The sequence below is a fragment of the Vicugna pacos genome, chromosome 3 (genome assembly GCF_048564905.1).
Source record: "Vicugna pacos chromosome 3, VicPac4, whole genome shotgun sequence".
Taxonomy (NCBI): Eukaryota; Metazoa; Chordata; class Mammalia; order Artiodactyla; family Camelidae; genus Vicugna; species Vicugna pacos.
In genome coordinates, this window is record NC_132989.1 from 55,816,905 (window position 1) to 55,832,189 (window position 15,285).

General features: G+C 39.8%; 1 protein-coding gene across 1 annotated transcript in view; it reads left to right on the forward strand.

Annotated features, from left to right (window-relative positions):
• The window catches only part of ELL2 (elongation factor for RNA polymerase II 2), a 70,611-nt gene extending 64,909 nt beyond the window's left edge, over positions 1 to 5,702 (forward strand). The window contains exons 11-12 of the mRNA XM_072958366.1: positions 1,732 to 1,776; positions 1,866 to 5,702. Coding sequence (XP_072814467.1) covers positions 1,732 to 1,776; positions 1,866 to 1,982 — 162 coding nt within the window. The 3' untranslated portion in view covers positions 1,983 to 5,702. The remainder of the gene's footprint in view (positions 1 to 1,731; positions 1,777 to 1,865) is intronic.
• The last annotated feature ends 9,583 nt before the right edge of the window (positions 5,703 to 15,285 follow it).

The window sequence follows — 15,285 nt, forward strand, 5'->3', positions numbered from 1 at the left end:
TTGAGAATAGGTAAACACCAGCTTCTGTTTCTTCCAGTGAAGGAAAAAAACATTTTTATATAAACATAATATGTATAAAATGTATAATACATACTTAAATAAATAGCATAATGTGCATTGAGAAAAATGCAGACAACTAAATAGTAAGAAAAGGCTGGATTTGGGATTCATCAAGATATTTGACTGCATTATCAACTCAACTTAGACTGTAGCTCTTGGATCTGGTGCTATTCCCTAATACTATGTCAAGGTTTAGGCTTAAATGAAGAAAAACTTGGTGCTATTCCAGAGACTGACGTTTGTTACCAGGTATTAATCTGTTTTCACTTCCCTGGTTTAGGTGGTAATGTTATTGCAGCTGACAGAGAGCAGTAGAAGCCTGACCCGTCTACTGATTGTTCTTATGGTTCTTAGCCAAAGGCTTGATATAAATGGGTGTTTCCCTCCTTGTGTAGGACAGATAACTTTGTCACACTTCACAGCCGTCAGTGGTGCCTCCATCCCGGCCCACTGTTCTGATGGGAACCGACGTGAGAGACTGGGTGGGTTTTCCCGCATCGGGGAAAACAGCCTGAGAGCATCTGTGCCCTAGGGATTCATTATGTCTTCTATCCGTGGGCCTTACTCTTTTAAAATAGCTGCCTAGAGTTAGAGAAGACTTTGCCAGAGTTGAGTGGCTGGGGGTGCAAGAGGTCAGTAATGGTGGTTCAGGTCTGTCTGTCTGTCTGTCTGTCTGTCTATTTACTTACTTACTTACTAGTGCACCAGTGAGTATATTTAACCTGAAATGTAATTCTAAGGATTGCTCAGTGGTTAGGAGCAGGCCCTGAAGCCAGACTGCTTGGATTTGATTCTCAGCTCTACTCCGCTTATGTGACCTTGGGGAAGTTACTTAACTTGCCTCAAGTTCTCAAAATCCTTATCCATAAAATGAGGTGATTATAGAGTTGTGCAGAAAAAATGTAAGCATTTGGAAACTGTTTAGATCCATGGTACATCAGGTTATATGGCACATCAGGTGTGAGCTATTTTCCCCTGCTACCCGATTCTCCTCCCTAGAGACAGTTACTGGCTTCCAGAGTATTCTTTCAGAGGTCTGTGTGTACATAAGATGTATATACACAAACAAATTTGCAAATATACCCTATTTAATTGAATTTAAGATGTCATCAATTATAAGATGCACCATTGTCTTATATTCCAGTAAGTTATGATTCATTATGATTTATCTGATTTCATTGAAATGAGAAGAAATGTGCATCTTAAAAGTAATGAAATTCTTACAATATAATATTCTATTTCTCCCTTACAAAAATGATATCAAACTGTATAAATTGTTTTGTACTTTCCTTTTTTTCACTAAACAATATATATCTTAGAGAATTTCTTTATGTAAACCCATAAAGCACTTCTTTAATGGCCTCTTAGTATTCCTTTGTATGGATTAATGGACATTTAGATTTTGTATACTTTCTTTTGCTTTACAAACAGTGCTGCACCAAGTAACCTTGTGAATGTGTCATTTCACTCAGGCACCAGTACATCAGAAAGAAAAGCTTAAGTGCTGAGTCAGTTTTATATTTGCTATTTTGATAGCAGTTGCCAAATTGCCCTCCTTAAAGAAGACTGTATTCATCATCAGTATTTCCCACAGCCTTACCAAGTGTGTTAACTGTTTATATTACAAGAAAAAAGTTGTTCTTTTCTGATATCTAAATATTAATTTTGTAGAATGTTCATGAAGAAGTCTTACAAGAATATCAGAAGATAAAGCAGGTAGGTAGCATCACTGCTGGCTTTCTGACCTGTAGTTGGGAAGTGTTACAAACTCCATGGTCTAATTCCTCACTTCTTTTCATCTGCAGTCAAGTCCCAATTACCATGAAGAGAAATACAGATGCGAGTATCTTCATAACAAGCTGGCTCACATCAAAAGACTAATAGGTGAATTTGACCAACAGCAAGCAGAGTCATGGCACTAGAGCTCTGCTTGGACCAGAAGATGTGAATAAACTTAAGCTTATTTATTTAAAATTCCAAATGAGTTGCTCTCAAATTCTAAAAAAATGAAACTTTGCCTGTTGAAAGTTTCAGTATTAGTAAACTTGAGTTACCTTTTTTCCCCCCATTTTACTTTGCTTCCTTGCATTTTTGAAGCTGCTTTTTTGGTCCTTTTTTCCCCCTCAAGACTCGTGTTTGTCAATAGAAATAATCTTTTTTTAGATATTGGGGATCCAGTGTCTAAACTTCAAATCAATTTTTTTCCTTAAAAAGCTGTGTTTGTCATTAGACATGATTTTTTTTTAAGATATTGGGGATCCAGTGTCCACACTTCAAAGTTATGTGTGTTTAAAAAAAAACAAAACAGTAACGTTCAAGGTGAAATGCTTTTGGATAAACATAGGCCTATTTTCTGATCTTTCTTAATGCGAACTCTTTGCCTTAAATGGTAGAATATTTAGAAATTTGCACAAAATACAAAAAAAAATTAAAACATTGTTTTGGAGGGTTAAGAAATAGAAAGGTGTATGAGTATGTGTATGTGTGTAAGTCTGTATACACACATGTATATACAGGCTGACTTAATCTAGAACAGTAAATCCGCCCTGCAAGTTAACCCCCCATTGCAATGGTTGCCTTAAGGTGTTTGCTAGCTGTGTACCTAGTGTGGTTAATCATTAGCTACACTGCTTCCCACTTGAGGAGAGCAGTGGGAAGCACACTGTGGCCTACCAGCGTCTGAAAGCGTGTGCTCGACCTGTATGTGTGCAGAGGTGATGTGGATGTGAGCGTGCATGGAGGAAAAAAAGCTGCTACTCGCAGTAGGCCAAACGCTCAGGTGAAACAACTGACGAGTGTTACTGTAGGTTTTTTCTTCCTGTCAAATTACTACTTCTATCGTGGAAGACAAAAGCATTTCCATTTCAACAGTTTGTCAGCTTTATTAATGTTGGGCAAAATTGATGTTATGAAAATGAAACAGATCTATAGTTTTGGGGCAAAATTATAAAATTAAACGTGTAGGTAACCTATTTATATACTGCTATAAAGTATTTTTTGAAGAGAGATATGCAAAGAAGCTATTACCTACATGAAATGTATATTTAAAGATTTTTTTTCATCCTGGGTACCAGGAATATAAAAAAGAGTGGATATATTTAACCATAACATACTGTGATTCGTCAAACAGCACAAACTTTCATTTCATGGAGTTTATCTGTTGACGTTGATTTAAACTATCACTTGTTTTTCATGTGGGAACATAAGTTATGTGGTCAAAAATACAAGGATTTTGAACTAATGTTGATTCAAGTTGTGTTGTCTTATCGTATTGTTTTTCCAAGTGCTGCCAGTTTAAAAGGGAAGCATTATGTTTACAAATATGTTTTGAAATGTTTGCCAAAATTTTGGTGGTATCTTTAATAAAGATGTTTGTCTCCAGCATCCAAAAAAATAAATAAGTAACTTTGTTGTGTATCATTGTAAACCAGAAAATGTTGGGATCTAGAAAACCTGAGAGAGCATGTAGAGGAAATTTTCTCTTTGGAGTTCTTCTAAAACTTTAACTGGAAAGAGTAGATCGTAGAGGAAAAGTATACAATACAAAAGCTGAAACAAGACCCTGTGCACTATCATTATCACAATGACCACAGAAATTTGATTTCTACGTAGTGTGGAACCCCTAGGGAATTCGATTTCTTTTAGCATTGCAATCCCTGGTGCTCTTCCTTTTACCTCAGAATTGGTACAATCATTATTAAATGTTCATTGATTTCAAACTTTCAGTTGAAATTTTAAAAAAATAGGAAAGGAAACTTGGGTAAATTTGGTCCTCATATCATTATGGTGGAGTCTCCTGAGAGATTTGTCTGGTGTCATTTCTTGGACATCTTGACTTTTTAATCAAAGATGAGTGGTGTCTGTCAAAAGCAAGGTGCTTGGACCACTTACATCACCCAAATTAGAATCTCTGGAGATGGAGCCTAGGTATCCACTTTTTCCTCAGTAACCTCCAAGTGGCATTTGCAAGCTGAAGTGTGAGAACCATTGGCTTGAAAGTAACGCTAAACTTTTAGGTCTCTAAATCTCAAAGTCTTGAACTGAAGTTCAACTGTTCTTTTTTTTTTAAACCCATCCCTGTCAGCAGGTGCAAATCACTTTCCTCTCTACATCATTTGAGGCACCCTCTCAATTGTTTCACTGCCAACTTATCTCAGAACTTGTTTACAAACACACCTTCCAGTTGGTTAATTGTTAGCCTTTGGAGCTCCTACCCACCTACGTCAGCACATCTTCTGGTTTACAAATTGGGTAATAATGGAAGCTGGAGATGCTTTATGAAAATCCAGCATTGCACACCCATAGACTTGACCACCTACCTATATAAGCCTTAATTTAGATGTTTGTTGTGTACATTGGGCAGATCCTTGCAAAATATTTATCTGTCTATCAGTTGCAAATTTGAGAATTGTAAATCTCTGAATCTGCTATTACCCGAGGGTGCATCTCTTTTGAAGATGGCCATGAGCCTGTTAAAATATTTATAATCATTCTTCATCTCTGACTGCAAGATTTTTAGATTCTCTCAAATAATTGCTGCAGGAATGGGTGGCCACTTATTATCAGTTACTCTGGTAGAATTTAGTTTTTTGGGTTTTTTTTTTCTTTTTAAGAGAAATAGTAAGTGAAAAACAGCATTGTCAAGATGAGAGAATGAGATGTGTTGTTTTTCATCACATTTCATCCAAAATAGTTTGAAGCACTCTTGAAGATTTTTACCAACACCCATAGATTAATGAGCCACTGATTTAATACAAACCAAAAATAACATTAACTTGATGTGGTTTTGTTTTATGTAGGGATTTCATTTCCTATCTCGTTGGTTATTTATTTCCCTTGGAATACTTTCAATTCTGAGCAGTGATAGATGTTCAGCACTCGCTCTTACAAAAGAAACTGGTGTGGTCAGTTTATATCATTGCTCCACTTGCTGATTTTTTTAAATCCAGTATTAATTTTCCTTCAGCTCTGATTGATCTTTCAACCTTTATAGGAGTTTTCTTTTCCCTTAAAATATTTCACTTTATTATGTAAAACAAATGCATATTTTCACGTTGGAAGCAAGATGTTGAAACAAGGTTTAGGCACAATGGTCCATCTGTTCCGACACTCCGCCTGGCTCCCTCACCCCTTCCATCAGCGCACTCTTTGCTTCTGGAGCTTGGCAGGAACTCTTCAGCCAGTTCATTGTCTTTCAGGCAGTATGAGTGTTGAGTCACGTATGTGTGGTTTTTGCCTTTACTACTTTTGAAGTTCTTACAGTTTATTACTTGCCTAAGTGTTACTAAATCCTTTTCTTGTGTACCAGAGGGGGGAAATTATAGCCAGTGCTTTGAGAGGAACCTTTTGGGAAAGGATATTAACCGAAAACTACTAATGAAGGCAACAGAAGATGTTAATGTCCTTTGTGACCTAAAAACTGAACAAGGCTGTCAGGCTCATTTCAAAATATTTTGAAGTGTTAAAAAAGTATATATACGTATATATCTGCGCTGTTTCCCAGTTGTTCCACCCAAACCATGTTAGGACTCTCGAAGGCAAAATGTCACAGGGACTTGTCAGTTGTTAACTGAGCTCAGCAGCTGTGGTAGCCCCTGTTGTTCTACACCAATTTCAGTTCAATAAAAATGTTAACTTTGCAATTCTGGTACTTGTTTTTCCTTTGTCTCATTTCAAGTCTCTTCACTTTTCTCTTAAAAAAAAAAAACCAAAAAACAAAAAACCTCTAATGCCCTATATAAATATCTTACTGGGACAGAGAAATTACTTGTTGGTGACTCTAGGAAGTGGGCACACAGGGCATTTGCTCAAGGACCCTGCCTGTTTATAGAGGAACAATAATCATAGTTAGCTTTACTGAGGATTCCTGTGTATTTGTATGTATTGTCTGATTTCTCCTCAGCACAATCGCATTATCCCCACTTCATAGGCGAGTAAACTGAGGCCTAGAGAAGATAAGACACTTGTCCATCACAAGGCTGGGAAGCCTAACTCCATATCTGTGTTCTTAACCACCTCGCCATACTGCCCCTCACATGCTGGTACCTGTTTAGGTTTAGGGTAACCTTCACAGAGTGACCATTCCAGTAACACCACACAGGCTACACTGTGGATTCAAAGGAGACTAGAACATGGGTGTTGGGGTAATAACTAATGGAATATTCTCTGAGTTAATTTTGTCCGAAATGAAGAGCTTGAAGGAAGGCCAAAATACTTTTTCTATTTCCTTTCTAATGTGTGCTGCCTTAACTGTGGCTATATGACAGGGATTGGGGGCAATGCAGGTAGAGAGACGAAGCAGGGTTACAGTCTTGGAATCACATCATTTTCTCTGCATGTTAACAAGCTGTCTCAGTAACAGACTCCAGCTCTGGGGGTATGCGGTGTAAATTAGACGTAAGAAGACTCTGGTTGGGTTCTTAGCACCCAGTTCCTACAGATTTTCTGAAGGAATAATGGAGGAGGAAAGGAAGCAGGCCTCAGTTAAGCATTACTATTAAAAACACAGAGTGGTCAGTGCCAGCCGTGATTCTGGTTGGGTTTTGACAAGCCACAGGGATGAATGAGGTTCCTGGTGTCATAATTCTGTCAGCAGCCCTCCTTCCCCCATTGGACATTTGACACTGGACTTGTCTTTTAACCCAGCTTCTTTCCTCACCTGTCGAGTGAAAATATGCCTTCTTACTAAGGTAGGGAAGAGGCTCAATTATTGTTTGTAAAGCACTAGGCAGTTCTGAAAAACAGCAATCTGCTAAAGGTAGTGGGGAAGAGTTTGTTGGAGCATTCCTTTTCTAGGTGAGAATGAGCCCGATTTGATTGATTGCAAAGGGATCAAAGGTTGAGTGAGGCTTGAGGTTTCAAGGTGGAGTGTTTGGGGTTTGTTTTATTGAATGCTAGACCTACACGTACCTGCCCCACTGGTTTCACCTTCCTGAGGTTGGGGCGGGAGGCTGGCAATGGTAGTAATGCCAGCTCTGATGTTTCATGATTGCTTAATGTTCAAGTGGGGGTTAGGTGAGTCTGCTGTGTGACGGTGATGTGTCATTTACAACTCCTGCCTGTTTAGTTCAACAGGGCGGCCAGGCTGGTTTGACTTACTGTGATTAGATACTTGGTACAATCTGGGCATCTGTAGATGGATGATACGAATTTATCTGGTCTATGAAATAGAGGAGAATGCTTCCTAAAGATGAGCCCACATAATCAGCTGCCACGTTTGACTTCTAAAGCTGGGGCTTCTAAGAAATGGCTGACTGCCTTTCTGTACTTCACAGATTCCAGTGGGCTTACAGAACTCTGCTGGGGTAGACAGGCAGTAGGATCTACCTTGCTGGTCTCATCTCCTGCTACTCCCGCTGCACCCCAGTCATACAGGCCTGCCTCCCATTTCTCCAGTCGCCCCTGCTCCTCCCATCCCAAGGCCTTACTTAGTACGTGTGGTCCCTTCTGCACCACCATTTCCACCCACCACCCCTTCCTACTTAGCTAAGTCCTCCTCACCCTTAAGATCCCCTCTTAAACATCACTTACTCCAGGAAGCATACTCTAACCTTTCAGACTAACTCGGGTCACGCGGGTGTATGTTCTTTTTCGTATTATACTTCTCCTTTGTGGCATTTATCACAATTATAATTAAATACTAATCATATTATTTATTAAGTAAGTTCCCTGAGAGTAGAGACTGCCTACTATTTGTTCACTAGTGTGTCCAGTGTCAAGCCTCGTGCCTGGCATATAGAAGGGGCTCAATAATTCACTGAAAGAATGAATGAGGCAGGCTATTCACATATGTCATTTAAAATTCAGGTGGCCAGAGGGCTTAGATTACTACAGGGGTCTGCTATATCACTCAGGTTTGTGTGCCTTGCCACTTGATCTTCCCAAAGTCATGATGTAGGAATGAATTACTAATGGCAGACTGACTTTACTTTGGGAATCCCTTTGCCATGATTAACTAACTGGACATCTTCAAAGGGTGCATCTCTTTCCAACACTGGCATTCATACCTCTAGTATCTCTGGAATCTGGTCATCTAAACGGTTGACAATGGTTTGGACTATAAAATGGAATGGCTTAAAAAGTTACTTTTATTGTTTCTCATAACTGACAGGTTCTGGTTTCATTTCCTAATATATTTTTTCAAAAGCCTTTCTCCCACTTCTCAGGGACATGGTAGACGACAGCAGTCTAATCACCTCTAGCCTGATGTTTCTTTAAATTTGACATGTGCTTTTATTGACTTTTTTTTTTTACACCTAGAGCTTCCATAACCTTCCAGACAGTAGATATTTGAGGATAAACACAGGACTTTGGGACCCCTATAACGATGGAGCTAGCAGAGCCCATCAACAGCATCCAGAACAACCAACCGTCTTCACATCATATATGAAATGAAGATGTTCAAATGGCAGCCACCAGAGCAGGACGAGACCCAGAAGCTAACACTCTTCTAACTAGGGTGGAGCTCAGAGCAGTCTGGCACCGCTCCTGGAAAATAATAGGAGGACAGGGAGGCAGAGGAAGGGGCCAAACGAGAGATGCCGCACCCCCAGCGGTTCGGGGCAGTCAGGCTGCAGCGCGCGGGCGAGTTTATAAAGCCTCTGGCCTCAGCGTCCCATCCATATGCGGGGTAGCACCTGCCTCACAGGGTTGTTGTCATAATGTTTATGCAGAGTGGTGCATGGCACCCAGGAAGTTTTCTCTGCGTATTTTTTGGTTTATTTTCTAATTACTTCTTTCCATCTTTTATTTCAACTTGGAGAGTTTTGCAGCAATATACCTGACAAACAAGCAGCCAGCCCCAACTGAACACCCTATTGGGTTCATCTCAATTTTTGCATAAATTGGTTGAGTCCCTCTGGTAGGTAAACACAACCCAGAACATTTCAAAGTCTCGGCTCCTGATAGCTCTGTGAAATACATTTTCTCTGTGAACTTTTCCAAGTACCACATTAGCTTCTCCTAACATCACGACCACCAGTGACTTAGATAGAGTGCTGGTGCACTTGTTCCAAATAAGTCACCAGAGGGCCTTGAAACGGTTCATTCTGGTACAATGCTTTGGGGAAAAGTCTCCTGTGAAAATGACTCCGTCTCACGCCTGTAAGCTTTGTCTTCTCCTCCCAAGGAACAGAGTTCATTTAAGTCAGCCTTGTCAAAGGGGTGCCAAGAGGGTCTCCAGGGCTCTCGTGGCCACCTGAGCTGTAGACGCTGCAGCTGAGAGCAGCTGTGAGGGGGCACTGGGGACTGTTGGCAAAGCACCTCCCACTACCCCCATGTTCCCTTCCCTCTCCGCCCTGTTGACAAGCCTTTATTGCTGCGGTAGCCAATTATCACCACCCCACCTGCTCTTCCCTCCTCTTAACTCACTGTTCTCTCCTGAATGACCTACTGCACTCCTCCCTTCTATCAACCTGCCTCACGTCTTATCATTTCTCCTCTGGTCTTTGGTTAAAGATGTCTTGCTTATAGATAGTGAGAAGGCCAGTTCAGAACCAGGGACCTACAAGCAAGACATGCAGAGTCCGGGAAGTAAAGCTGAAAATGTTTGTGGTGTAGAGAGCAAAGAATGGAACCTGGAGTCCTACACCCTGGGTGGAGTCCTGGTTCTGAGATTTACCAGCCTGTGACCCAGGGCAACCTGCCCAGACTTAATTGCCCTTCCACCACCCCTGATAAATTAGGATAATATTTATGGACAATGGCTATGTAAGGATGAAACAGAGACTGTTGCATCCAACTCAAGGGACTGGATGGGGCAATTTCACACCTGCCCCTGCAAACCCACTTTGGTGGCTGTTTATCCCCAGAGATGAACTCTCTGGCAGTTCTCATAATTCCTACAGCTACTCTTAGATGATGAATCCTGTGGTCACTTTTAGCATAGGTTTCATTTCAGTAACTAATAAGGCCAAAACTCTGAAATGCATTTAAAATTAAAGCTTCTGCCCTCTTCCAGCCTAAGTCTGTTTTAGGCTGGAAGTCAAGTCCCTCCCACCTCTCGGTATCCCCTAGGGTTGCAGGAACAGAGAGCAGGGAGACGTCAGGGGAAGGAGAGGGCCTACTTGACAGCGCCTCTGAAATCTGGCCTTGGCTTTCGCTGGACATCGTCAGAGCCCGTTCCAGGTGCCTCAGAAAGTGCACTGCCGAGCTCTCCGGCCTCTCAGGGTGTTAGCAGAGCATCTCCTTTGGCCAGCCCTCTAACTGCACACCCCACACCTCGTCAGGCAGGGAGCCAGCAACTTAGAACCACACCAATATGCCAACTAGAGGTATTATATCTGGTTTCTCTTCACCCTCCCACCCCAGCCACGAACAAAAATATGCACTTTTGGCTGGCTACCCAGAGACTTCCAAATACATCGTCCACTCTGGGGTTTTTTTCAGATATGAATCAGATACCAGCCCCTTCTAAGCTGCATTCCCTAAGCTTGTGGAGTCACAAATCAAATTTTCTTTTCTCTCTCTTTTTTTTTTTTTTTTGGCTTTCTTGAAGTACTAGTTACATGTAAAAAGTTGTAAATATTTAATATATATAACTCAATGAGTCTGAGGATAAGTGTACACACATGACACCATCAAGGCCACAAACATATCCATCACTTCCCAAAGTTTCCTCTTGCCCCCTTTAGTATTTGTGTGTATGTATGCACATGTGATAACATAAGATCTATCCTTTAAGCAAATTTTAAATATACAGTATACTGTTGTTACTAGAGGCACTTTGCTATACGGTAGACCTCCAGAACTTATTTATCTTGCATAACTAACACTTTGTTCCCTATAACCATCATCTCCCCATTCCTCCTGCAACTCCAGCCCCTGGTAATCACCATTCTACTCTGCTTCTGTCAGTTTGACTATTTTAGATTCCACACATAAGTGAGAAAACACAGTATCTGTCTTTTTCTGTCTGGCTTATTTCATTTCACACAGAGTCCTGCTGGTCTACTCATGTTCTCACAAATGGAAAGATTTCCCTTTTTAAGGCTGAATAATATTCCATGATATGTATACATCACATTTTCTTTATCCATTCATTCATCTCTGAACATTTAAGTGGTTTCTGTATCTCAGCTACTGTGACTAGTGTTGCAATGAACAAGGGAGTGCAGGTATCTCTCTGAGAACTAAATTTCAGTTCCTTTGGATAAACATCCAGAAGTGGGATTGCTGGATCATATGATAGTTCTACTTTTAATTTTTTAGGAATTCCTGTACTGTTTTCCAGGGCAGCTGCACCAGTTTACATTCCTACCCACAGTGCCCCAGGTTCCCTTTTCTCTACATCCTTACAATATCTAAATGGTTCTCAACTGATCCTCCCTTTAAAGCCTTTATAGCCTGAGGTGGGATTTCCCACCAAGATCAAGCTAGAGAGTCACGTGCTATCAGCACTAGGACAAGAATACAAATCTGGTCCCCCTCCTGCTCCCCACTTACTGTCAGTGTGCCTCCAGAGCTGGCCCTCCCGGACTTGGCGCTGATCCCCAAGATTTACCTGGTGATGAAGGGGACCCAGCAAGGTCTCCTCACAGTCCACTCACGTCCTGCCTCCTTGAAAGTTAGTATTCCTCTAAGAGTATTAAACCCCTTTTTACAGGAGGTAAAATATCCATTCTTCTGGCTGTGCTCTGGACCAGGTATTCCTCATTGCCTGGGCTCCTTCATCCAAGTGAACACCTCAGTCTGTTCTGAAAATGCCTTCTTCGCTGCTAACACCACCTTTGAGTTTAGGCATCACGGAAGCCCTCCCAGTAACCATCCCTCCTGAGCTCTGCCTGAGACAGGGTGCGCTCCATCAGAGCCACACAAACTTTCCACCTGGGAGTGGGAACAGACTCTTAAAGGACACTCCTAAGTAAATCAGTTTCCCCAGATTAGCTCTCTAACTCACTGATCGTGTTATGGTCATTCAATAAACAAAGTTTGTCCCTTGTCTTTCCTTTTGTTTAAAAAAAAAGTCATTTCTACTCTTGCAAAAATTTCAGATAGTACAAAGTAAATAAATAAAAGTAGAAAACTCTGTTCTCTCTCACCTCCAGGGAGAGCCACTAAGGGTAAATATTCATGCATGTTCTTTTCTCTTGTTCAAATAGAATATCAAACTGTAGGTCTGTAACTTAATTTTTTACTTAACAACATTGCTTGAACACCGTTTCATGTTAGTCCATGTTGATTTGTTTCATTCTTTTTAATAGCTGCATGGTATTGCACAATTTATGTCATAATTTTATTTTATTTTAATTTTTTTCTTGAGGGGCAATTAGGTTTATTTTATTTGTTTTGTTTGTTTAACGGTACTGGGGATAGAACCCAGGACTTCGTGCATGCTAAGCACATACTCTACCACTGAGCTATACCCTCCTCCTCCCACAATTTTATAATTTAATCACTCCTGACTGAGATTCAGATTATTCCTAATAGTGAAAAACTGAAATCATCACTAACACCAGCCAGATAAATTCTCTTTTTCAACTGAATGGCTTAACATTTTAATCACTATCCTTGCTGACAATCTCTACATAGCTTGTCTTCCTCACTAAATCCTCTTAAAGCACGAGAAAACCAGAAAATATAAAAACTGTTTACAGGATGTTCAGGAATCATTTACAAAAGGAAAAACTGTTTATTTTGTGTATCAATTTCTAAAAGTGATCCAGCATATTTTGTTTCTTGAATTCTGCAAACTTTGATGCTATGAATGAGGAGAGAAGAAAAAGTGCTGATTTCCCTATCGACAATTTTGGTCTATTACATCATGTTATATATTATATTGTATGTTTATTTTATACGATTATATGTTTAGGATTTACAATGGTTCCATTCTGTTCTCTAACTATAATTTTGCATTTGGTTTAGTTCTATATTTAAATGGATTCAAGGCTCTACCTTGGTCCTTTGACACAAAGCCTTCCCTTGTCCTCAGACTTAATTTTGATTCATCTTGTGATTACATTTAGTTGTCCACTTTTTTCTCTACTTGAATATCTCTGTTGTGAAATCTGAGGTCAGCCTGCTCTTTCCCCCTTTACAGGAAATTTGCTTTTTCTGCCTAGATGTTCAGGAATTTACACTGTCCTTAAATTTCAGTAACTTGACTTACTGTGTCTTTGTGTTGATTATTCTGTTCTTAGTTTTTTCCCCTGAAATACCTTAATCTGCAGAGTCGGATCATACTTTGTATCAGTGGAGTTTTCTTTAAATTTTATTTTTGACATTTTTATTTCCAGCTGCATTTGTTCTGTTCTTTACTACAAGGACACCATTATCCTATATGCTGACTGGCTGTTGGCTGTCTTTAATAGCTGTCATCTTCTTTCTACTTAATTTCATTTGTTTGGAGTTTTTTTATCTTGTAAATGCTATTTTATTCTCTCTAGTCTGACCTCTTCATCACAGAATATGTTTTCAACAGCATCTGTTCTAACTTGATTTTCATTTCAAGGATGGTTTATTATCTTCAGTTTCTTTCATAATTCTCAGTTTACTGTATCTTCTTTTGCCTTTTCTTCTTTGATCTCATATTTCATTTTTAAATTAGTTCAAAAAGGTTTTTTTTTAATTTTCTTTGGGAGTGGAAATAAATAAGCATCTGAGATTCTTTAGTTTGCTGGAATAATTCTTAATAGAATTAGTCTTCATCTGCCTTTTGAATGTTGAGTTTCTTTCCCCCTTCTTTTGTTTTTATTTGCTTTTGATTTTATCAGCATCCCTAAGTCTACATGAAAACATGGACTCTGCTCTGTAGGCAATGCAGTTGTCTCCTGACCTGGAGAGGAGAGTAATTGTGGAGAGGAGTTAGTGAGTAAAGCCAGACAGCTGTGGGCTTCAAACTGGGTCTGATTCCTCAAAGTAGTTTTTAGCCATATTTGTCATGTTCTGTAACGTCTTGAGTGAGTGGACTCCCCAAGCAAGATGTCAGTGAGGATTATGGAGGATACTCCAGCTCTCAAATCTTTCATTTGGTTATTTATGTTTATTCGTAGCTCCTTGTTTGAATCTGATCAACCATTGCAAAGCACGTTGCCATTACTACTTTTTCATCCTCTCTGCCTCGCCTCCTCAAGTGGAATTCTGTTTGGGGGAAAATAAACATGTCTTGCCCAATAACTTCCTTCCATCTGTCTGACCATCCTCTCTTCTCTACAATGTAGAACGAGCTCCCCAGAGGGTGCATTTCTCTTGTGTCCCATCCACACCTTCAGTCCTTGCTCTGAGTGAAAGAGCAGCACCTGTGCCCCTTATAATAGCGCTTACTTTGACAGAAATCTCAGTCCTAAGTGGAACCTGGAAGGTGCGTGTCAGCTCTCTAGAGCCTCCCTTGACTCCATCCTGATTCACCAGATTTGGCAGATAATGTGATTTTCTAGTTTCATTGTAGATGGACTTTTTCTATTAAAATTTCATCCTTTTAAATTTCACCCCTTCTGTAGGTTTCATGGAAGGGGGTAAAAACATATAACTTTACATTACCATCCTATTGCTAGAATATTTTTTTTCAAATTCTCTAGTTAATAGGCTCCCTGGATTATGAGTATTTTGCTTCACTTAATTTCAACTGAAACATTTTTTTTTGCATAGATATTAGATGCAGAACAGTATGTAAGAAGCTACGTAAGATTTAAAAATGAGTAAGACTCCAGACCCACTTTCAAAGAACATGTAGTATAACGGGGGTAAGGCGAGCAATCTATAAGCAACAAGCGTAAGATAACATTAAATGGGGTCAGGGAATGATCACCATTATTATGATGGTGATGATAAAGAACAGTGCTACTGAGAGCGTGATCATATTCAGTTGAAGGGATGATAAAAGTTAAAAGGAAAGAGAAGAAATGATGGGCAACATTCATCCGAAATAACCTGAGGTAGGGCAGTGTGATGGCAAGACAATGGGCTCGCTTCTCAGATTCTATGATTACTTTACGCCCTCAGTGAAACCACTCCTCTCTGACCATCAGTTTTGTCTTCAGTAAAACACTTAATACTTCCAATCTGTTTTAAGAATCAAGTGGAATAATTCATGTCAAGGTCACTACACAATGCCTGTCTCATAGTAGGTGTTTCATAAATGTTTATTTTCTTTCAGAATTAACTCTGTTTACCATGATTCATCCCTTAATTGCCACAGCTGTCATGGTAACTGTTTAACACAGAGGAGGATATTTTTTAAAAAGATGAGTGTTCTTATTACATGTTATATAATTGTATAACTCAACTCTA